The 26,141-nt window shown below is 36.0% G+C and overlaps 1 protein-coding gene across 1 annotated transcript; it reads right to left on the bottom strand.

The window, feature by feature from the left end:
• Window positions 1–666: 666 nt before the first annotated feature.
• Window positions 667–26,048, bottom strand: LOC104889732 (DNA-directed RNA polymerase I subunit 1). Its single transcript, XM_010675033.4, is given in 22 exon segments — window positions 667–1,146; window positions 1,149–1,377; window positions 1,894–2,644; window positions 3,357–3,497; window positions 4,373–4,638; window positions 4,730–4,928; window positions 5,405–5,607; window positions 8,706–8,908; window positions 13,541–13,685; window positions 13,809–14,252; window positions 14,370–14,588; window positions 14,692–14,839; window positions 14,943–15,031; window positions 16,123–16,386; window positions 19,024–19,208; window positions 20,725–20,887; window positions 22,820–22,999; window positions 23,162–23,377; window positions 24,036–24,281; window positions 24,383–24,542; window positions 25,574–25,743; window positions 25,857–26,048. Coding segments are annotated over 22 exon segments (4,983 nt in total). The 5' UTR covers window positions 25,872–26,048; the 3' UTR covers window positions 667–799.
• Window positions 26,049–26,141: the final 93 nt, after the last annotated feature.

Raw genomic sequence — 26,141 nt, 5'->3', positions numbered from 1 at the left:
CGTAAAAAAGGAAAATCAAAACTATATTTCTAGACGGAGGGAGTAGTTATAAACAAAAAAAATCTAATTATTAAATGTTGGTAAATCATCTCTCTAAAGCGGCTATTTTCTTTTCTGATGTAAATAATATTTTAGAAGATGCTTTGGTGCTTAGTAAGAATTGTTGTCCATCACCTAACTAGATTTATTCTTTTTTGGTATTGGACAGAGGTAGGAGAATCATTGTCCTTTGAAAGTGACTCATTATGTACTTGTGGACGCTTTGTCCATTGATTAATCAATACACCAATCTTTTACCCAAAAAAAATAATTCTACCCACCCATTATTTCATAAATTCTTGAATAAAATCGGAAAATTTACTTTAAATTTTGTGCCTGAATTCATAGAAGAAACCCTAATTCAAACAATATAATAGTCTCTTGTCGTGTTTTGTGCTTCAAGTACCACCAACACAAGTCGTCGAGGTCCGTCGGTTAGCATATTGGTGTCGACGAAATACTATACTTTGTAGGTTTTAAAGTGTTTGTTGTAAGTTCTTATAATTTCCTTTGTAAGATATATCGATGTAAAAAAAAAAAAAGTTTGGCCGATTAATGCACCTGATTGTCACTATCAAGCAAATTATATGTGCATGTGTAAAGCTTGTAATGATAGATGGATAACCGTAACAATAATAGCTAGGCCATTATATATATATATATATATATATATTTCTGTTGGTGTCATAAATTACATAAATGATTAATCCTAAAAATATTTACAGTCTATTGCAGCTCAAATTGCGTACCCCATCGGCCATCACACATCTAAACCATGGATCAAGTCAAAACATCCAGTACCAACATTGGATATTAAGCCAAGACAAATTCTAGCCGAAGGAGTCTTTAAGGTGTCAACTTCTCCACGAGCTGTTGCTTCAGTAAGGAAATTCGAAGATGTCTCAAAGGACATCTTGCTAAGCAAAGATATCGAATCCGTTATGCCCCCAAATCTATTCAATGGCCTATACCGGCCTGTATGTGTCATGTAATCAGCAATTAAGGTTAAGTGTCGTATATCCACTGAAACTCCATAGTGACCAAAAACTGTGACGATCTCTGTTATGATGGTCGCTCTAGCAGCTTCGACCCCATAAGTACCAAGCTTGCATGTACATCATTGGAACTAATGAGCCTAACATCAAGCACATCTTGCATATCCCAAAAGGCAGCAAAATCAACACCAGCAGTCTGGAGAGCAGGACGAGATTCTTTACCTTTTCTAAGCATTGGGATCCCTCCCTTTCCGGAATCATCCAAATGTACCTCTACTACTTCACATCGCTCAATCTTGCCAGCACTCTTCACATAAACTTTCTTAGCTGCCTTTTCAGCCATCTGCATCATTACAGCAACCACACGTGAGGAAATATAGCATAATAACATCCAGGGAAACAAGTACTAGAAAAATTGGATTACACCAAGGTTGTTTGATCAAGTTTAATGAACTCTGCCTCTATATCCCCATACCTTTTATTGCACTCTTAAGGTTTATTGTTGACCTCAGGATGGATAGCGGGAAAATGCAAGTCTTTGCTAATGCACTAATGGTTACCTTTTTTATTATTATTAACAAAATATTAATTGCCAAAAGAAAAAAATTGGCATCCCTGCAATATACCCCTCAATTCCACTGTTGACCCAAGATACAAATAATCTTCATTACGAATAATCATTGAAGTTTCTCCAATGCCCGAGTCATTCAGGCATGGATTAAAGAATAGCTGCTATTTTCGAAAAGGAGTCCTATAAACACAAACCATAGATAAACTGGGTATATTTTCCTCAAAGCGCTCCACCTATTGCTAAGACAAAATATTGAAAATTTACAGAAACAATGCAATCCCAGCATACCTGTGACAGCAATATGTGCGGTTGGTTGGTTATCTTAAAATGGATTTCAAAACATAGTCCATCACAAGCGACGTATATTGCTTTATTTTTATCTGATTTTTTTCTTTCTTTAACTTCTGGTTTCTCCTTACGCTCTTGTGAATCAGGAGGGCCAGAGTAAGTTTCCGTTACATCTTCCTCCATACTTTCTTCTTTATCTTCATGCTCATGCTCATTTTCATTTTCAACTACTTCTACGTCATACTCATGTTCATATATGAGTTTCTCTTCCTCAGCCTCCACCTCAGGGTCGTCCTCGTAATACATCCCATCTTTAGCTTTTCGTTTCCTTTTCTGAACCTTTGAACCAACACAGGTACCCCCTTCTTCATTGTCATCATCATCATCAGAACTATCTTCTTTGTCTGTCTGTGAACCACTCTCAACCCCATCTTCGTCCATGTTATCTGAACCCTTTGGCTGGGATTCAGAATTAATGCCGGATATTTTTGAAAGCAAAAGCAAATGAGCTTTTATTGCTGCTTCCATTTCCTTCACAAACTCATTTAGCAGGGCATTTTGACAGTCTTCTAATGTAATATCAGTGTGACGAGGATAAAGTTCAGGATCATAGAGCTTGACTTTAAGTTTGTAAATACTGCAAATTTCATGTTTCTCAATGGCAAATGGCACAACACTAACTTCCATCTTTTCTATCAAGTCAGCAACTGTAATTCTCTTCAACTTTGCAGCAAGCCACTCGATATCATCCCTGCAAACGTGGAACATATTAATCAGCAGAACTTCGTGAGCAGAAGAATGATATAGCCATAAAAGTTGCTTCATTTTAGGCAGGAAAGTGTCCATCCTCCGGAGGAAAGTAGCGATGCAGAAGTGGCAAAAAGAACAGCAAAGATTTCTCCATTTCAACAACCATATATGTTATATGGTAGCTTCATGTGGAGAAACAGGAAACATAAGCATCCTAATATTAGGGTCCCCCCCCCCCCCGTTCCCCCCTCAACAAACAAAAAAAACCATTGAAGCTTATGATGTAATAGCCATTAAAGCTGTAACAGTAAAGGAAATAAGTAGTCATCCTCCAGGGCATGTGGCAGAGAGAGCAGCAGAGAATCTGTAAGACAAATTCCTCTTGAACTTCGATGAAAAAGGTTTAGTTCGGGAATTCTTAATTTTCACAATCATTACTGTGATAAGGTCGCTTCAAATGTAGAAACCTAAGCATCAAATGTTAAGATGAGTTTTGCTTTTCTCCCCTAACGCAACTCCACTTCAATAAATCGCCGCAGGCGCAAACGTTCTTAATTCACTTCACATTCATCTTCCTGTTCTTTCTAAACCTTTTTGGCATCCTTTTCTTTTTCCAGGTTTGCTCTGGTTATAACTAGCTTTCACAGATAATTTTCAACAAAAAGCAGGGTGAACTGTGATTAAGGGCACAAGAAGGGTAATATAGAACTCACTTTGTCTTGCAGTTTAGCAAAGGGCATGTCATAGTAGGAGTCTTGATATACTTTGCTGCATTCATTAATATCTCTAGCAGACGTGGAATTCCCAGTGTCACATTCATCTCTCCTCGACCAGCATGATGGAATGTATTCAATCTGTATATTTTATCACAAATCCAGAAAGAAGGTGCACAATTAGAAAGTTCCCGGGAAAAGGAGAAGATGGATATTGTCTACAACAAGGCAATAACAAATTTGCACTATAACAAATGCTTCACCCATTAGTAGTTTCAGAGTAGATGAAAGGACACATTGTTTCTTTTGGTAAATATAATAGAACAAAAGCCAAGAACAGGTCCATATAAGATGCTAAAGATACCAATGGGTAACTCAGACTAATGAATGTTGACATAGATCAGAAATTCAAGGCAATTGCTTAACATTACATAGGGAAATTATTGATCGTCACTTGTCAGCTTACTATGAGCAACCCACTAACCAAGAGACCTAGAACCTGTTTTTGAACGGGTAATTACAGGTGTCAATTCAGACTTTTTGATGATTACAAATAGCTATGGGTATCAGTAAAACTTTGGGCATTGACATTGTTTCCAAATATGGGTTTGACCTAGACTGACATCTCAGCTCCATAAAACTTATCTAAGAAGTTTTGAAGATTTTGCTGAAGATGCTTCCTGCATTTAGCTTCTAACAGCTTATCAAAATACATTTTCACAAAAATCTCAATTCATGAGCATCTAATCTCTCAACTCCTCTGAAACAATAGACACATAGCGTCAAGCAGGTTCAATCAGCGGATTTTTAATTCTGTGCATGTACTGTCCTCATATACAGGTGAACTGCATGTCCATCGGCCAATACTACAGAAAATTTGTCATATTTACCATTGGTTACTGCGTGATATGGGAACCAACTACCTTTAAACTCTAGGTCACATAGATAGGTTTCCTGAAGCAGTTCACAACCATATTTATTAACAACTTGCTACTGAGTTAGCATAAGGAACTCACGTCATTTGTGTGGAAGGCTCTCCAATTGACTGAGCTGCAATAATTCCAACTGGCTCCCCAGGGTGGGCAAGACTCGTGTAGTATTTCTTCTTAACCAATTTTATAAAGTTTAAAGGGTCGTCGAGGTGCGATGCATAATAATTACAGAATTCCTTAGCTTCCCTAGCAAGTTGAGCTGGAAATTCATTATCTTCTTCGATATATTTGGATATGCATGCATCATCGATTTGACATAGAGGATGTCTGCTAAGAATCAGCTGTTGATTCTGGAAGGAAAGGTAAATTAAAATAATGTAAGTCTAATATTGATATATATAGCAGTTCTTAAACAAAATGCAAGAGAAGACACAGTCCAACCAATGCTAAAGCTTCAAATTCTTGAAGGTAGTTCTTTTGGTGAACATCAACCCCATCTTCTCCATAGCGGAACTGAATGATGGAACCATCTGCATCACGAACTGTGTAGTCATAACAAACACTGAGGCACTCCAAATTTTTTATCAAGCACCTTTGCAGGTATCCACTGCGAGATGTTTTAACGGCTGTATCAATCAACCTACAAACAAAAGAAAACACATTAATTAGAAAAACAAATACTACTTCCAACCTAAGTCATCAATATCTCCAGCAAACCCTCACCCAGCCTCCTTAGTTTATGTAAAAAATGTGCTACTCAGTCCATTGTAGAATAATAGTCAGAAAACTTAAAACAAGGACCCATATAAAACAATAACACTTCCACAAAAGGATACTAGGAGCTGGAGGTGACGGGTTACTCCCAACTCAAAGCAATACTACTCGGTATATTAAATTATCTCTGAACCCATACTGTAAGGATGATGATCCTAATAAAGTTCTCTTTTATGTTGAAGAAAACATAGGTCTGAATTAATCATTCCAGTTGGAAAAGAGTGAAAGACACAGCCTGCAGGTTCTTTCTTTTTAGCAATGTGATAGAGAGGGTATGAGCTTCACGTGCTTCCTTGTAAAATAGAATTATATGTCTAACAACAGGGACAGAACCGAGTTTACCCTTCACGACCAGCCATGCAATGGTAATAAAATTCTTGGGGGCGGAGGCCAGTAAGATAACGATCACCAATAAATCCACCAGCTCGAGCTGAACTGTCCCAAGGGACAAAGCATGGTAGTGTCTTCCCAGAGACCATTCGAGGTACACGCTTCCCTTCCAATTCTTGTTGACCCAGCAAGAGAGATATTTGTTGGAAGTTGAACTACCAAAAGTAAAAGGCAAACAAATACCAGTCAGGACAAATATGAGATAGCAAGTGCACTAATCTATGAGGAACTTGCCGAATGAAAAACAATCAAGGGGTATGGAAATTATAAATAACAAGCATTAATCTGCAAATAAAGTACGGCAAATGCATATTAGCATCACCATTAAATTCCTTCTAATAGAGAATAATGATACTATATCTCTCGAAATCAACCAAGAACAATTCTCATGTTACCATGCAAAACAAGTGCTCTAGAGGGATCCGCAAAGTATAACTAGACTATGAGGTCTATGTAGAGCTAACAAAAGTTGACCCAAATAGAACATAAGGCTTGAACCGGATATAGTACAATTCGATTAGTATTAAATCTAATTACCGCATTTCTTTAAGCGAAACAACATGACTCTTAACATTTTAATACTTGGTCGGTTTAAATTTATAATTTTCAAGCCAAACTAACACAATTCTACCAGCTAAACTAAAAATATAGTGAGATTATTTTATGTAAAGGTATGAGCAAGCATAATCTGAATTATTGTTAAAAGATGTTTAACATTCTAGCAAGCTAATGGTTAGATCAACATTGATTGATATAACTGTACATAAAATTGGACATAACAAAATAAATTAATTCATTAAACACTTCTTGATATTTTAAAATGGATAAGTTGGGACGACATGCATAAGAATTGACTTAGACACAACAGGTTAGTGTCAAGCCTTTTGACATGTTTGATTAAATGGGTCAAGTTAGTGTCAGGTTGCGTTTGTCCTCTGTTAAAAAAGAAAATTCAGTCATATACCCTTTGAATCTACAATAGTTCACCATGTAAACCCCCCTTTAGAAACTTGAAACTTTGCCACATAACCCTAAAACTAAATACCATCAAACTACGTTAATTAGATATACCAGGTTCCTTATATTTTGTGCCAAAAGAAGCGGTAAATTAACAACAACACAGAGGGAGTTTCTTTGCCTCGCACCCTTGAAAACTAAGGTAACCAACTGCAACCTCTGTGGATGAAGCAATAAACAAAACAAATGGATGCAGAAGGCTTGATTTGAGTGCAAATAAAACTTGAGAGAAATTGGAACTTGGAAGAGAAAAACATGGGAGCACATTACTCTCCAACCCAAAAAAAAAAAAAAAACTTGCCTTCGCAACCATATTTTGCATTGCAAATGATAGGCAAGAATAAAAGTGGTCCAATGTACCATTATCATGTGTTATGCTGTGGGAGAGAACTTCTAGTCGTGATACGGTGATAGTGCTGTTAATCAAAAGAGCAATGAGGACTAGGAGAGACTGGTGGCTATGAAGGGGTGATGGCTGGGAGGGCAAAAAAGGGAAAGTGTGAGGGTGGTTGGGTTGTGGCTTGTGGTATGATGAGTTTGTAAAAAAAATAAAAAAAAATCTAATACTATTAGAATACAAAGGCGATATAAAAAAAGAAAACTAAAGATTTACTAAGCTAAATACGTCAATGTGTCATTGATTGCACGGGAATGTCAAAGACCCAAGCTCACCCTCAGTATTACCTGGCCTAAGTTCGTTTTGGCTTTTGGTTGTTTTGATCTTTGCTCAAGTTGCTCATTTGAATTTGTAAAGATCGATACTACATGGTTATCTATATATGAGCTTCCCATAAACTATTCCCTATAGAATATAATAATATTTGCTGTGTTCCTAAATAAGTGTGTGTAACGTGAGTAAATCGACAATTTCACACTATTCATCAACTAACTTTGACTCTATTTTCTCATTAATATATAAAGTAAAACATAGTCAAGTGGATCTTATTAGATCATCTCAATGTATTCTTTCAAAACATCAACTTTTTGCAATTTTTACTTGTGCATAATTAAAGAAATTAATGATCAACGGCATACATTAATTTAGGTGAATAAGTGAAAGCAACACTTATTTAGAAAAGGAGGAAGCATATCATAAAACAAAGATGTAAAGATCTAATAAATCGGTACCCAAAATTTATAGTAAAAAATAGATACATTTCATACATTCAAAAAATCTCAAATATGGACCCGTGGCAAGTATCAGCAAATTTTTATTTTATCTCATATGAACTCATAAAGGAATACAATCAAGTTGTTTGTGAGCCTAAATGAGTAAGACCTGGCTTCTTCATTAATGAGCTTGAAAATCATACTCACATTTTTTATCATCACATTGATGATCGAGCCTGTTTGAGGGTTGTTCACAAGCATATCAGATCATTGACACCCTGCTTGGTCACCACAACTATTATTGGTGTTATTTAGGGTAAATTTTTTGCTGGTATTATATTTATGACCATAATAATAATGATATACTAAGAATTATTTTTAAAGAGTTATGTGCACACTTCTAAAAAACCCTTTCAGTTCATCCCACATTAGTTTTGAAACTTTCCTTTTTATTCAATCACCACTAATAATTTGATACATTCTTTTAATACTACTAATAAGTTAAGAGTCCCAAACTTTGTCACATTCAAATAAAAGACACCCCACTTTCTCCTAACACGTCTATTAAGTCAACAAAACAAATACCCCGCTAACCCACTAACTCCTATCCATCTACCTTACTAATCAAATGCTCCCTCTATAAGACATTTGATTTTCCATGGCCAAATTTCATTGATTTTCTGTATTAGCATGTGTGGTCTTGTTAGATTTATCTCAATGATTATTTTCACTTTCTATAATTTTTACTAATACATTGTTGAAGTTATTGATGGTCGAAGTTAGTCTTGGAGATCATGAAAATACAAAAGTTGCGATCCGGGATGGAGGGAGTAATAATTTAACAATCAAACAATTATTTTAAATGATACGGGTTAAAAGTCAAAACTAATATGGACATAGGTAATATCATTTAAAAACATATTAGCTTTGCCTACATGATGTCCACCCTTTTGGCTGGTTCACCTTGGCCCTAGAAATGTGTCATGACTCATGCCTCTAAGGGCATCAAGCGATTTGAAACTATGTGATTCAACATATGATCATAGTTAATTGCACCAAGAGGAAATAATGTCCAAGCACAAAGAAGAGCAAAACTGAAAGCTAGTTAGGAAAGTGAACAACTTACAATGCTGCCTTTAGCTCCAGAGAGTGTCATAAGAGAAAGACAGTTCTTCGGGAACGGCTTAACTAGTCCTTCAGGGAATAATTTAGTAACTGCTGAGCTCAATGTATTAAGCTTACTTCTCATCATCCCGTCAAGAAAGACACTTCCAGATTCTCCATTATGTCGAATTGCTTTTTCAACTTCGATTTGCATCTCCAAGAAGTCTAGGACAGAGAAGGGTACATAGAATGAGACTTGATAAAAACTTGACCAAATATGACTTGCAAGAAGGTAGAAACCCAGGTGACAAACAATTTACCAAATAACAAATCTACAGAATTAAGCCAAACTGGCCAGCCAGAAGCCACGTACAGCATCCGTCTACCAAAGGAACAACTTTGAAGCCTTCCTTCAACAACAACAAAGTCTTAGTCCCAAAATGACTAAGGGTCGCTCATGAATCATCATAAATCGTCATAAGGAATCCTTTATGTGAACATTAAAGTCTTTCATTAAACCTTAGGTGATCAGAGATCCCCAAGGACCATAGTGAGAACATTACGACGAGCCTACATATGTAATGCAAAAAGGCACAGATATATAATATATTTGACTACTAAATTTTGAAAAACATCAGATCTTGCGCCAGTGAGAAATACATACATCTAAGACCTAAACCCCTCCTTGTGAATCTATCTTCAATAACTTGTCCTTAAGTACTCTACTTCATGCATTCTAATGAGACAGAGGAACAAACTAAAAGTATACTAAAAAGAAATTAGAAAATCTCAGGGCTTTTAGGATTATGTTCATCTCTCTAACGCTAAAGTCATGGTTAGACCTGCTCCACACTAAAATTAGTGTGGACCAAAAGGTTATGTGCGCCAAAAATTTACGCGGAATACATAGTGACCTTTATTTTGATACAATGACCTTTCTTAACATATATTCTAGTTGTTCATGCCTGTGCCTAGTTTAAAGCCTTTAAAAAAATGGTTACTATGTTTTATACAAGGGTCAATATAATAAAAATTAGGATTTAAGGGTAAATGTACAAAGGTGACTTTACTTTGTGAAAATTATCTAACTATTGACAAAGCCATAAAGGTGACTATGTCTACACGGATACTTTAATTATGAGTTAGAATATATGTCATAAGAAAAAGGTCGATGTGTTAGAAAAAGGGTGATTGTATTGAAATAGGGGTCACTATGTATTCCGTGTACAATTCTGACACGCGTGACCTTTAGGTCCACACTAATTTTTGTGTGGACTAGGTCCATGCAAGTTTTACTCTTCTTCTCCAATACACCAACAAACCCAGCACTAAGCACTAGAGAGAGCATAAGTACATAATGAAGTATATGAAAAAATGCAATAAGTTTAGACACTAAGACAGTGTACAAATGCCTTATTCCCCTAGACACTAAGACAGTGTACAAATGCCTTATTCCCCTAGACACTAAGACAGTGCATAATAAAGTATTTGAAAATACCCAATGAGTTAGACACTAACACAATGCATAAATGCCTGTGGCTTGGCGTAGCCGTCATGCGTTATGCGCAGAGTCTAACGTGGACGGTAAGATACCAGTTTCTTGGTGAACCATTCTCTTTCCTCTTACCTGATTTCTTCCGTTTTTGCAGACTCTATCTTTAACGATTATTTCTATCCGATTTTAATATGATTAATATTTATCCTAATTACAAGATTTTGAGAAGATCCATTGAAAATACTTTGAACACAAATATATTTAATGTTTGTGATCATTAGTAAAACCAATTAATTAACTAACTTCAATAATTAAAAAATGGGGTAGAAAACAAGTTTTTGAAAATGACTATGGAATTTGAATTGAACATGGATCAAGGGACTTTAGACAGACTTGAATTAGAATAGAAAATGGATTCAGGCTTTGCTTCGTTCTTCCTTCATAAGGGGTTCAACAGGGACGGGGAACATAAACAAATTTTTGTGTCTACAAGTGTATATATGCACACATAGACATAATAAGCTTGTCGTAGTATACGCACACAGAATAGCATGTTGGTGATGCACAACTCTTTGGTTGGTCGACAAGATATGATTATCGACTAAAGAGAAATTTTCTCCCAATATTCAATAAGATACACATAAGTGAATGTCTGTGTGTGCATGTGTATATATGTATATATGCGTGTGTGAATGTCAGTGTGTGTGTGTTATGCATAACACACAATAGTGAGATCTATGAATGCTATCTATTCTTATATTGTGTTTCAAAAACAAAGGAGTCGTGGTAGAAGAATTTAAGTTTCATGTCTCTAGTCCTTATAGTTTCTTCTAAGAAAAGAACTTATTCCTTTGAAAAACAAGCATCAAACAGAACAAAGATACCTTTTGGAAACTTAGACAAAAGTATGTCTTTGTGATGACCCAAGTTATTGGACGAAAAACACCAGCATCATCTTTTAACTTTGATAGAACCAGTCAATTAGAAGTTGTTCATCGTGAGACAAAAAAGTGTCAATAATTAACAAAATACAAGTAAGGGGGTGATATTTTCAGAGATTTTCAGAGTTATTATAAGTGAGAGAAGTGTTTGCATATTCCTATGCAAATATGTACAAGAGAGAGCACCTGATAGGACCTCCCACCTCCAGACAGGGGACTCTCTTTTCTGTTCGCAGAGGATACAACAGAATTTGAGAAAACTTATCCAATTGGAAGTTAAATGAGCCTGGGCAAAGACAATTTCATGCTTATTTGAGCTGGCTCATTGTATAGAGACATGATGGAAGCTTTCTTGTACTCCCTCCGGATATTAATCGATGCAGTTTGACAGGACCAAAGTTTTAGGAGCTCTATTTGACTTCTTTATTTGTATTATTTGTGGTTGGTAATTGGTAATTAGGTACTATTTATTTTATGGATTGTGGTCAGTAAACTTTGAAGTAAGAGTGTGGTGATATTTCTTTATTATTGTTCGGGTACTCACAAAAAGAAAGAAATAATTTGGTGAGATTATGCCATTATATAAAGCTAGTCAATTAATGTGGGCTGGACGAACAAAGGAAGTGTATCAATTAATACAGCACGAAGGGAGTATTTTCATATAACAAGAAGCTTGTCAGGCCTATTAGTTTGATTGACAGTACCCACAAAATCCTTGCAAAGGTTTTTACCGCTAGGTTGAGATATGAGTTATAAGAAAATAGGTGGGTCCTTTCTACCATAACTCTGTTACTAGTCGTCCAGTTTCAAGTGCCACGCTCATTTCAAATGAGTGCGTTGATTTATTCCTAAGATCCAACCAAAACGGCTTATTGTGAAAAATGGATAAGAGAAAGCATACAATCATGTTTCTTGGGAGTTTATGATCTCAATACTTGATATGATAGTTTTTCCATACAAACGGAGGAAGTGGTCTATTTTGTAATTCTATAACTCATTCACAGGATTAGGACAGCCGGCCAGAAGAGAGTATATCAAGGCCATCCTCTCTTTCCATTTCTTTTAATCCTTATGATGAATATAAGTGAGCTTCGAACTAAGGCTACTAACCTAAGCATCTTGGATGACAAATGCATCAAAAGCAGCTATTTCAATCAGCTCATTGTTTCTCATCTCCTCTTAGACGATAAAATTTCATCCTATGATGCTCCGACTCAGATACGAGTGTCCGAGAAGGGTATGGATCCTAGAGTTGGTTCCTTGAAATCTCACAATCAAGGACCTGGGGACACATTTTAGAAGGATCTGAAATTTAAATATGGACTCGGGACTCGTCATTTTTTAAAGGTTAAATATAGTTTTAAATCAAAAAATTATTTTTCCTGTAAAATTGTACTCTCCTTTAAAAACTATTAAATTCCTCTAGTAAAAGTTTCTATAGAAAAAGAAAAATATGCTGACTACACAAGAAATACACAGATAATAGTGACGACTGCCTGACCCACCGTGATATTATTATTTAATAATTAAAGCAGCAGTAAATGAACCCCTTGTGACTACTGAGTATTGACTAGCCCAGCCAAAATAAAGTACTTATTTAATTGGGGGAGAGAGAATAGTCAGAAAGAAGAGGAGAAGAAGAAAATGGAGTAAGAGAAACAAAAAAAAAAAAAGCAGAAACCCTCGACTATAGCCACGGTCGCCAGAGAAAAATAGAAGCAACGAGTCCGTTTTCTCCCCCCCAAGTTGGACCCATATTCCGTGTCCAGACCCGGGTCTCCAACTGTCAACACGGGTACGGCTGGGTAGTATGCCAAGTCCGAGCATCATGACTGTATATTTTTGCAAGCGCAATGAGATGATATCACCTCTGTTTTGCACCCAAAAACATCTTAAGTTAAGTGTACCCAAGAAAAGAGTATTTGCTCATTGGAAACTTCAAATTCGTAAGGAAAAAAAACCCTTGTGTACACCTAACTCCATCTCCATGTGAACCTGGGTGCTAAAAACTCATTGAGATACATTTGGGTTATTCGAGATTTTCTTTTTAGGATCCGGATCCCTTATTCATCCAATGGAAACTATTGTTAAATATTCTACGGATAAAAGTCAATATATGGTTCTTCAGGGGAGGGGGAGGGGGAGGGGGGGGGGGTTGTTAACAAAACACGTGCCAAATTATCCTAAAATACAAAAGATTATGATTGAATAAGTAACATACACAATTCAAATTCAGTGGTGATTGAAACAAAAAAGAGCAATTGAACGAGAGAACTACAAATTGGCAAATCCTCAAGTGGCAAGAGGTTAGGACAGTGTGATAATATTCTTCAACAGAAAAAGTACATACAGAGAGAAAAGCAACATACACTTGACGAGTAAAAGAGGACAAGAGTTTCACAATGAAGAAGTATAACATACCTAAATGTTCCTTTTCACGGCCAATGAATTGCTGATGAACTTCCTTGCCACTATCAAGGCAAGCATCAAGCAATTTCTTCCTCTGTTCCTCATAAGGTTGTACAAGGAGAAGATCTTTAATTCCACAAGTAAAACCATGCATCATCTAAAACATACGCAAGAGATTTAACGGTATAAGTCAAAACGCACCATTGCAATATCCGAAAATATAAGCAAATCCTTCTACATCAACTGGAAGACCAAGGCAACCAGCAAGCGGGATAACCACCTGAAGAAAAGCAGTCAATACGCGGCCCAATGCAGAAAGCAAGTTTCCGGCAGCCTCAGACCCATACATTTCCTGAATGGTGTGAACTAATCCGTACTTCCCAAACTGCTCTTTGTCAATAACCCCTTGAACCAATTCATTCTTGAAAACAAACACATCATTTTCATCGGTGTTGTGCTTGGAGCTCCCCCACATCCTGCTTTTCTTGCTCTCTGAATGTCTTTTGCCACATCCCGAATATTCTTCCAAATCTCCAACAATCATCTTAGAAGTCTGATTGTTGTTTCTCTTCTTTCGACAAGGTTCACCAGCTGTTTTAAGACTTTCATCTTTCTTCTTCTTTGATTCATCCATCCCAAAATATTCTCGTGCAATTTTAGCACGCTTTTTGACAGTAAATGGTAGACAACCTCTCGTTATGTGATTCAAGATGGCAGTTATGACCTACACAAGAGTCATTGTAAACTGTCAAACTCTATCAATAAGGTCAAAGAAACAGAATTCCAACACCGAGATATACATATGACAGATCTAGTGCAATTGACAAACATTAATTCTAACCTGCTTCCCTGTCCAAAGCCTTTGCGGTCGAATTATAGCCGGTGGATAAGCCTGTATGACACTTTCTGAATCCACTACTGATATTTTCTTGCCAGATTTAGCTTTAAGAGCCAAGACCCCATAAGAACTCATACCAGACACATAAAGAAGTTCATTAAAATCTTCAAAGGTAAAAAAAGTATCCCTCTTCGTGAGAAGTACAGCACCTACAATGTGATCCTATACAAAAGTACAAACATTGGAGAAAACATAGATTATTGAAGAGAAATATAGCATGGAACAATGGAAATAGACCCTCAATAGATATTAGAATCATAAGAACCTGAATTAAAGCTCTTTTAGGATCGCCACGCGTTGGAACAATATATTGGTTATTAGCATTTACAATGTTCTGAGCTTCAGCCCGAGAAATTTCATCTTGAGGAAAGTGGACATTTATTTCATCTCCGTCAAAATCAGCATTGAAGGAACTAAATGAACACAATAAACAGATAATGACAAGCATCACCATCAAGTATAATCTTGCACAGCTAAATGACAAAAAAAGAATTACTGAAGAGGACGTGGACATACTCGCAGTTTGCATAGTGAAAACGAATGGTCTTCTCTCCAGGCAAGACACGAACCCTCAGTGCAATTAGACTTGGTTTATGGAGTGTCGGCTGGAAATTGAAAAGATATCAGAAGGACTAAAGCACATATAACGCGGAAGTAAACACATCCTCTTTCTTCTAGGGGATGAGGCAATGTGCTTTTCAGGAAGCAAGCTCAGTTCACCAATTCCCATCCAAAACCAAAAGTAGAGTCCATAGACAACCATCTACTGTTGCCTTTCTTGTTTTTATTATTAAAGAAATACATAAATAACTACTACTAAAATGAAAATGAAAATAAAATTAGTTTAGTTGACTTTACATAAAAAGATATAGGAGTAATTAACTGTAGCACATTCACTTTTAAAAAAGAAAAACTATCCCAAGACGAAAAGACCAATTCAAACATATATCTCCAAACTTCTACTCGCATGTAGCAATGACTCACTGCACTTAAGAAAGTAATTTCATCAAAAAGGGGTATAGGATTATATGAGAATCGAGAGAGCATACATAAAATCAACAATTTACAAAAGGCTGTAGGACCTTTTATATATGTTTCCCCATTCTCTTTTGTTGAATAATTCTAACAAGTAACGGGCGTAACTGGAAAAAGAAAGAGTCCGTGTTAAGTCATGGACGACACAGTGAAATGTATTTCTATGGCGGCGACGGCATTGCATGGAACGACAAGTTCAAAATCCCTTACATAAAGATTGTTGCATAATGGAACGGCCAAGTTTCAAGTCCATGATAGCCAAGCTACCCTCTAAACAGATTGGCCAAAACCACGACATTCATAATTTTTTCAAAATTGAGAAACAGACAAGAGGCGCCATGAGGGTTGAGAAAACAACCATTTAGTGACAGGGACATTGAGGAACACGAGAGTAATGTGTTTGTTCCTCATATCATTGGTGACAACAACCATCTCCCCAAGCAATGATCTTAGGTTTGAAACATTGATTATAGTTTGCCTTTTATTGATGAGGAAGGGGGGTTCTGTTTGGCATCTATTTTTGGACACGAGAGAAAAGGTAACACGCGAGTTCCCTAATACGCCGAATAAGGGACACAAGCAGACATATATACTCATACATATAAGTTTCCCCACAACCAGGTTGCTGCATTTTTAAGTAATGTGTTTGTCATACTCATACCTGGCGATTCACCAGAACTAAATCCCCATTGCGCAAGTGACGGTGTACTAGCTTCCCTTCGTAATCATCAGTGTAAGTCTTCCCAGCGTGTATCGTGACACCTCTTGAAGAAGGTAATTTTCTTGATATTGAAATACGAGATTTCCTGCTAGGTGGTAATTTCCAAGTAGAAACTTTATCAACATAATCTGTGGCCCCAGGGTGAATCCCAGGCCCATTAACAACGGCATCTCGTAAGCTTGCCACATTCCAAGAAGTCACTCTCTGTATCAACAACAGAAAATTTCAATAGGAATCACAACCTAATTGACCAATTAAACATTTAAGAAACTATCATCTCTATTTCTATATGTCAAGAGGGGTAGGACACCAAAAAAATTGAAAAAAAAAGTAACTACTTTCATTAAAAAATGGAAAAAGAAACTACTTGATTAATTAAAAAAGTAAAAAAAATATAAAAAAAGGCATTACAAAAAGAAAACAGTCAACAATTCAAAACTTCCTAATATATTAGATATAATTAACAATTAATTTAATTTTTACATCCCTAAAAAAGTTAATTTTCTACGTATTTTCGCACGCATCGCGTGCATATAAAACTAGTAAAGCAAGCATTGAAAGTTTGAAACCAGGGGGAGCATGAGTCCCAAGAGCCATTCTTCAGGTTACCAGATTGCTTCAACATGTCATAACTCGATTACTTATTACAGCACTTTCAATGTATTACTCCAAAGCCCAAATGAGTAGAAAGGCAAAATATAATAATATTAGTGTTAAATAGCACTCTTTCTGATTTTTTTCTTAGAATGGTGGGGTCATTGGACTGGACTCTAGAGTCACTCAGACACATAGGTACCTTTAGTGAGAGAAGAGGTGAAGGTGGAATGAACTATAAAACGGACCCAAATTGGACAGTAGAAAGAACAAAAAGAGCAAAGGTGGCATAAACTTGTACCATGTGCACACTGTCAAAGTACATGAAGCTTGTTAGCGGCTTGTACAGCCATTGAAAATGTATTTACGGGTGAACATAAATAAGACGTAAACTCTCCTTCCATGGAGATCTCTCATATTATGTGAAGCACATGATATAGAGCTTTGTTTGGTTCCACAAGCTAATAAACAAGGAGGGTTAAGGTAGCCAACAAGCTTTTGAAAAGATAGTTTCTAAAAAGCTGAGCAGAAGAGAAGTTACAGGTAGTCAGGAACAGCATGATGTTCACCATTATCCCTATCTCAACACGGGTGACAAAAGAAAAGACACCACTAACTTCCCCACTCATCCTATGAATCCTGTCGACATCAACTTTAAGATTTAGCTCAAGCCTTCATTACCCAAACTACTTAAAGAAAATCAATAACACTCATCTTTTCCCAACCACATCCTACCTTTGAAATAAAATGTGTTCTTATTTCTACAACCCACAAGTTCCATTACCTTAAATCTCAACTCATCTACTTGTCGGCCATGGTGCACCCACTGGCAAGTGGAAACATTGGAGAAGTTCATTAATCAAGAGCTGTAACAAATTTGATTTGCATGTGTTGATGAAAGAGAGCTACTAACTACAACTATAGAAGCTGAAATTTGATTGAGTTTCTAGTCAACGAAGGTGTTGTAGATGAATACAATCATTACCACCTTGAGGACGAGGTGGAAGTTTGGGAAGCCGGCAACGTAATGAACCGGCATAAAGAGGATGGACAGTGATTTGCGTATCACATGAGGTATTGTTAGGGGTACCATGGGGTGAAACAGGAGAGGATTAGTGACAGGGTGAAGGCATCTAAGAGTTTTTATAGTTAGATCAGATTTACGAGAGAGAATCATGTTAAATATGGATAAGCATTTATTTAGTTTCCTTTTGCATTTGCGAGAGAACAAGCCTCTCCAGAGGTTGTACCTATATATAATATAACTAGTGCTACTCACGGTCATTAATCACAATCTGTAGAAGTTAGTTTTATGATGTGGTCTAGTTTGAAAAAATAGTTCTTTGCATTTTCCATATTTGGGAGAATCCTCATAAGATGACACAATCATATGAAACACTCCGTCCAATTATTTACAGCGTTATCATCTGCAGTCCTATAAAAAAAAGGTGATGTAAACTCATAATAAAAATATGATAACCTAAGTTGGCTCATTTTACGAGTTCCAATTTGAAATATTTTTTTTATAAATCCTTTTGAGGGTGGATTAGACCTCTAATACTTAGGCAGTGAAAACAAGTCAAACGTTTATCTTAGGAATGATGGATTAGAGGCGTAACCTAAGTTCTAAGTGGTGGTTTCTTTTGAGCTTCCCTAGTAAATATAACAGTTCCACCCAGTCATTTCAAGATTATACAGTGAGTTATTGTTTGTACAGGCACCCAGTTCATGCTTCATAAGTTCAACCTCCATTCAGCGCATTTCTATATGTGATAAAAGAGAAAAGAAGTTTCCTACCACATCTGATTGTGGAGGACTGAAGGGATTTACAATATAAGATTTGCATTGAATTTCATGGGTAGATTAGTATTGTGAGCTGCTGTTTGGTCTTCAGTTTGGAGACTTTATCAGACAATCCTTATCATATATAAGTCCCATTGGCGCACACTTTTTTCTTCTTTGATCGACTACTACTTGCTTCCTTAGGTGTGAAGTTCTTCCATTTATTAATGAAAAATTTACAAGGAATTATTCGGTGGAGGCATGGCCTGGATACAAAATGTAAGTAACCGTCCCTAATGATCCTTTCCAATACTACAATGGAACAGGTAAACAGAAAAAAAAAAAAAAAAAAAAAAAAAAAAAGTGTAACAAGCCTGTAACTGAATACTGCTGGCTAAAAGGAAAATGGACAGCATGTTCAAGATGTCAGGTTGCAAAAATTCAATTAAAAAGATCAACTCTCACCTCTGGATAGGTCAGCTTCAATGCAAAAGCTGGTGGAATACCAATCTCGTCGACAGCCAAATAAGGATCTGGAGATATTACAGAACGACAAGCATGATTGACTCGCTTCCCCATCATCTTCTGCCGGAACAAGCCCTCCTTTTTTTCCAGCAAATTACATATGCCAGAAGCCATCTCCCTTCGTCCTACACATGTTAGCAAGACAAAAAATGGGCATGTATTCAGCTGCTAACAGAATGGCCTGATTGAGATTGCAGCATAATGCTGCACTCTTGCTCCATGAAAATGGCAAGATTCATTTATCAATGCTCTTGGAAAAATACCGAAGAGCTTACTAAACATAAGAATACCAATTGGAGAAACCAACGGTAAAAAAAAAAAAAAAAATGTCAACCATGTTATGCCCCAAAAAGCGTTACAAATAATGCCACATAGCCCCCCTCCCCCAACCCCGGCCCCCAGCATAAATAAATAACAACCAGAGGAACCATCCCCACATATTCTGTCATTCACGGCCTGTTTGGTATTAGAATGGGTACCTCGATTTACTATATTGTAATCGTACCTGTTTGTTATATTTTTGTTGTTATTATGTTAATTAATTAATCAAAATTCTAATTCTATAAAAGGAATATAGTACAAGGAATGTAGAGCTAAAAAATAAATTCGCTTTCAACATATAATATATCATAATCGACTATATTTTCTTATTCTTCATCTTTTCTTCTTTCTTTTGCTTCTACTAATTCAAGAAAATAGAAGATTGCTTATAAATTCAATTTCCAAAGGATCTGTTAGAGTATGACCTGGGTAAGTTATGGCTAATATGGTGATGGATTTAAAGTTCACTTTTGTTACAAGAGCCACATGCCAATGACCAAAGTAATGCTTATCCACCTCAAATATCTCTTCTCCTTTAAAAAAATTTATTACCATGAAAAGCAATACTGAGCGGTAATGGAAATTCATAGAGAAAAACACTTGCAAGGGAATGAAGTTCCAATAAAATGGAGATTGACATGGAACCTTCCCTACAACTTGACACATAGACTCATTACTTTTCCTACCATTATTTCCCCTACCAAGCAGACCATCTGTTCTAAACAATAATAAAAGATCGAAAAATTGTTAACTTTTTCATGCAAACATTGTCCGACAACAACTAACAATCAGAGAACTAGACTATATATAAACTATTTTCCACATGTGTCCACGAGTCTGAACTCATCTCCCACAGCAAACCATGAGTCATGACCAAAGTATCTATGTATAACCTTTTTTCTCACTGAAAACAAAAGATCCGCAGTTCCAAAGCTATCCACCATATTTGCATTGATCTTTTGGCCATAAGAAAAAACCAAATATATATATTTGCTCATATAAATAAAATAAAGTAGTTTAGACCATTTTATCAATGAAGTCAAAGTACCCCAAATAGGAACATTGCTAAAACAAAATTGGGATACTAATTGACTATTGAAACAAAAACACCTACTCTATTTGCAGCTTTAAAAACATATCCAGGGAAGTATAGCAGATTAGCAGGACATAATAATTATTTGGGCAGGCAACAGATTTTTACTAGAAGACCTAAAGCTCGGATTTCTACAGTAAGGTGAGACAAAGGTCTATCACATTGTTTCAGAACAGTCATAAATCAAATATCACGCACAAGGTGTATAGCCAAAGATGCAAACTCACCTACTGCCCTCTTACTATCAAAGAGAACATTTACAGATTGTTGAAGATTCATCCAATCTCTAAGAATAATGTTACTCTCAGCATCCTTCTGAGCAGCATTTGCCACGGATATATTAGACTCCAAAACCTTGCCCAATAGAACAGTGTGAGGATGCTCCATCACCTAAAGGAATAACAATCATAACCCTATAAATAAGTGTGTGAATAAAAGCCAAAGTGAAACCATTACAATGATGAATTATAACAATAAACCAATGAGTCAACAACGAATACGAAATCCATGACCAATAAAACAAGACCGATGAAACTTACGTCAATTGAGCTCTCATTATTCAAGGATCAACAACACCTAAGTCCTCCATAGATCTCCCATTAGAACTTTAAAAGCATTAGATAGGCGTTAATGGATTCAAGAATTAAAAGAAACAAAAATGACACGCAGATTCCCCGCCTTCACCTTAATACCAAGCAAGGCTACTACATTTCAGAAGAAAATTCACTATGCACAATTAACGTCTAGAAAGCAAAAACCCTCTTCCAATTACACATGCCAAAAAAATGAACCTATCCAAATCATTTGGATTTGTACAGGACAGGTTGGGTAACATCAGCTCAGGTCTCCCACAGCTAGAAATAGATCAGTTGGATTCAAGAGACTTTGTTACTTCCAGGGTTCGATAAAGACAGTAAAATATTGTTGGTTGAAATCCAAAAGGTTAGCGTTTTACCGAGATTTTAAGCTGCAAGTCCATTTCCACTCAAAGATGGGATTGCAAATTGGACAAATTTGCGTTTTCCCGGGATGTTGGCTTGTTTTGGATGTCTCTTCCTAAGGAATCATTCCAGAGAGTATTGTTCTTCGAAGACATCGGTCATATACATACAACTGTACATTTTATTGTCTGACTTAACTCTTGAAGTTCATGTTTAATTGTTTGACACATGATCTAAGAAAGACATTTTGTCTCTAATCTTGAGATGCCAAACCCCATACCAGCTTCTAATATTAGATAAAATTGGCAATGAATATAACAGTGTATCTAAACATGGCATATCATAGCTCAAGTTATACAAAATTGTGAGCCTGTAGGTATTTGTCACAAAGTTTGGGAATGCAGCGTTAGATAGCTACATCAACCTAAGGGTATTAGAAAAAAAGTTGCATCTATGCATTGTGATTGCACTGTAAAGATCTCTAAACTCATCGCAACCTCAATATTAAGCTACAACACTCACAAAACATCAACAGTGCCCGTGAAATTAGGACACTGGATCTGTGATATTTAAACCCTGCTTGAACCAAACATTTGTTGAGTCCTCAACATCAATTTTTTAAATAGAAAATTTTAAAGTTCTATTTGGCTAAGTGGAAAACAGTTTTAACTAGAAATAGATTTCCAAAGAAAAATAGCAATTGAAGATTGGCTTTAATGAAAATGAGCAATTTCCCGAAAACATAATTTCCACCAAGCCAAAGGCACTCTAGGGGGAAAAAAATAAGACCCCCTAAACAACCCACCTACGATAACCCAGATCCCAAATTTAACCTACTTGACCTATTAACACCTTTGCCTACAAATCATGTTTATAGTTTCTATAATATGATGAACCCATAATTGTCAATGCTCTAAAAATTGCAAACCACCACCAAGACATTGCAGCCTTTCAATTGAATTTTCTTTAAAGGAAAAAAGTTCACAATATTCCAATTCTCTTTTATTTGAACTATGTTCGTATATTGCATCTAACAAGAGGTTTGTTTCTCTCATGATCCTCCTCCATAAAATCCTTAGTCTTCAAGTTCAAATCATACATTATGCCCTTCCAAGTCCAAGCATTCCCACATCCAAAACATCATCAGATAAGTTGCCAAAGCTTGCTATTACCTTATCAGCAACTATTTGTTGTCTCTTTCCAGCTAACAAGATTAAAGAAGGAAAGTTTGCTATTACCTTATCAGCAACTCTTTGCTATTACCTTAGCCAGCTAACAAGATTTGAAAAGACAATTAGCTAAGCAAATCATAATAAAAAAAGACAGCGAAATTTCCAAAAGTTACTTGGGGTGTAAAAGGGAAAAAACATCTGAAACTTACTAAATCACCTCCTTTAGAGGGAGGACGGAATTTCGTTGGAGGCACAAGAAGACTTTTTAAGAAGTACATCGAATAAGATGTTTTCTTCTGAGATGTGTTTCCCTGGTGTTGCTGAATATCACAAATAAACGAGCATAACCGAGCCTCATTTTCCCATAGACGCTCAAGTATCCATCTGACCTGCATTAATCAAGGTTATTACATCTCTATATCAGAATTCACACAATAGCTCCGTACCTTTTGCTCATACATCAATGACTATCATAAAACTAGAAAAGCTTGACACATAAGGTGGTAGATTCACTCTTATGACTAATGATTTGAAAGAGGAAATGAACATACTTCTGTTGGTAATAAAGGTCGTGGTTCTCTCCACTTCATCATTTCTGACAGCGAGTCGACCATTTCCTTCGTTCGCCAATTTGATGCTACTGGACCAGCATTACGATAACCAAGATCTTCTACCTCCGACAAAGAATGATCACTCTCATCCATAGGTCCGTCTAACTTTTGCCTTTTAATAATATTGGCTCTTACTTTATTCCCGCTCAAGGCGCCCTAAAAAAGAGTACGTTCATCCATATAAATATATATACAAGAGAATTAATTATTATTCCCTTAGCATAAACGAACTTTTGCCAAGTGATAGTCATGGAAAAAGTAAAAATGTCCATGGTGAAGCTACAAGAAATTATTTTCCTCATTAAGAGAGTTAACAAAAATGTTTTATAAATATTTCCTTCATTTCCAGCCGTAATAAGTCCAAACTTCATGATTCCGTTATTTCCACCAAAATTCAATGTGGCCACCAGAAGAATGGAAAAAAGTATAGAGTTGATGGTAGAAGAAAAACATGATAACAACTAATATAATTTTCTTCAAAGGAGACATGATGAATGGTTCAGGACCAGTAGACAGTAACCTTAGAAAAATATCAACACGGGAAATAAGTAATAACCTTCTTTCTTTCAATTAGAAAAATAGAGAACAATGGGTCACTTGAGTGCAGAAAAATCCCAACTAACCCGTAAATGTAATTTTAAAAGATATAACTAGTATAGAAATGCCTAGAGTTAGATCTATAAAGAATAGGGATTGACATAAACAAGTCAGAAAAAATAATAGCAGAATAAGCATATTAGTATTTTAAACTGCAAACACTAAGTAGCTTCTACACAGGAACACTTAGTAGCACAAATAGGGAAAAGTAATTTACCAGACGGATACAACCAAAGGTAGGTTTAGTGATGGGAGGACTCTTAGCCCCACAATGACATTTAGTATATTTTTTTTTCAAGAAACCGTCCAGCACCAAAACGGCTTCTGTAAGTTGAAAAGAAGTCCAACCAAGCTTGTTGTCCCAGTGGTCATCGGGAGCCTCACTTAGAAGAGGATCAAATTCTCTAGAACGAGCAATATTGCCTTTCTTAATTAGATTCAATTTGGAGATGCACATTTCTACCTGCATTTGTAAAACAAACTTTAGCAAGAATTTACAGTAGAAAAGGAAAAAGATTATCATTAAACTGAATAAGATTGATTTGTCAAAGTGACATAATTTACCTCCTTTCTATGTGCTTTAAAATGATAACAAGCCAAACACGTGTTTTGTAGAACACGAAAGAGCTTATTAAAGAATAAAGGATGGTAAAGCAGTACAACGAGATCTATATGCCCACAATGTCCAGGGCAATAAAAAGACCGATTACCACAATTTTTGCAACTGCACAGCAAATAAATTCACAAAATGATGATTAACAAATCAGACAAATCAGGCATTGATATGAAGATGATTGAGTTAGGGTAAGATTCAAGAAGTTCAATTTAAAATACAATATAAGGATCACAAATCTAACACAAATAGCTTAATCCTATAGCAGCACCGGCACCACCAAATACCAATACCATACTACGTCGAACAGGGTTAAGAAAGAGGTATCTCCAAATCCTATTGTCCTCACCAAACTACTGGCATTCAAAGGTAGTTAATGAACTAAGGTCTAAGAAGCAAGAAAACACATCCACACAGTTGGATAAAGCCTTTATATGGTTGTTTCTATTTCTACTTTAACACATGACTGTACATCCTTACTTTTACCAGGTGATTATGTGAAATCCCAACATACTTATTTCTAACATTCCAATCCATGTTCAACCAGTTCAGAACCTAGTACTAGTACTTTAGTCAACATGCTACTCCTTCATATCCCTAATAATCCATACACTTGGATTTGCACAAAGTGTTTAGAAAGTTGTTATGTGGACCATCGTTTTGTTGGTTTATTATAAAAGTAGATGTGGTTTTTTTCTGAGTTATTAATGAGTTAGTGGGACCAGTCAATGAAAGCAACAATAAAATTGACAAAAAGTACATCGTTGTCCACTCTCAAAAGCTAGGTCTTTCGTATTTGTTATTTAATACAGACCACTTGTTAGATATTATTATTTTTTTAACCTTCGAATTTGGGATCCTATTACTTCCTCCATTTCGTTTTAAATGCAACAATGAATACTTTACTCATCTCATAAATAAACTCATTTGTTGCATTTAAAACGAAACTCATTTGTTGCATTTAAAACGAACTGACGAGCTCGAGAAAAACTAAAGGATTGTAAATCACAACTACTAAAACGATAGAAAATTAAGTTTAATATTGAATTAGCCAACCAATAATCTAGTATAGTGAAGTATAGTAGATATTTGAAGATTAAAAACATAGTAAACAATTATAGAATAAAATAAAGGGAACTGACAAAGAATGATCATCGAATGGACCGAAAGCATGATCATATAAACCACCAGGCTCAGGATTCCCAGCAACATCAAGCAATAAAGGATTTGTAACTTTCACAACGCTAAGCTTTTTCACTTCTTCATCTGTCATCACTCCAAATTGCACTGCGTCCACCCACCTCGTTGCCACCTACAATTTTTTAATTTTTTTTATTTCAATAAAACAACAAAAACGTTGTAGTGGATTCAAAAACCATGAAAATTCAGAAAAAAAATAGTTTTTTTAGATCAAATTTTGCATACCTTAGTTTCATCCATAATTTCGAGAAATTGAAGTTCAATGTAGGTAGAGAAAGAATATATTTCCCTTCTAAATTGTAATCTGCAGGAGAAGGCTTAGGGAATTAGGGTTTGCAGGAGAAGTTTATCGTTTCTCTGTTCTCTGTTCTCTGTTCTCTGTTCTCGTTCGCGTTCTCGTTCTCGTTCTCTTTACTCTTCCTTATTTTGTTTCCTCTTTTTCTTTCTCTATCTCTATTATATAAGGGAAGGGGTGCAATGGCGTCCTCTTTTGAAATGTCTATTTTATCC

Source organism: Beta vulgaris, chromosome 1 (assembly GCF_026745355.1).
Source record: "Beta vulgaris subsp. vulgaris cultivar EL10 chromosome 1, EL10.2, whole genome shotgun sequence".
Lineage (NCBI taxonomy): Eukaryota > Viridiplantae > Streptophyta > Magnoliopsida > Caryophyllales > Amaranthaceae > Beta > Beta vulgaris.
Note: the sequence above shows the minus strand (reverse complement) of the source record. Positions and strands in the feature narration are given on the sequence as shown.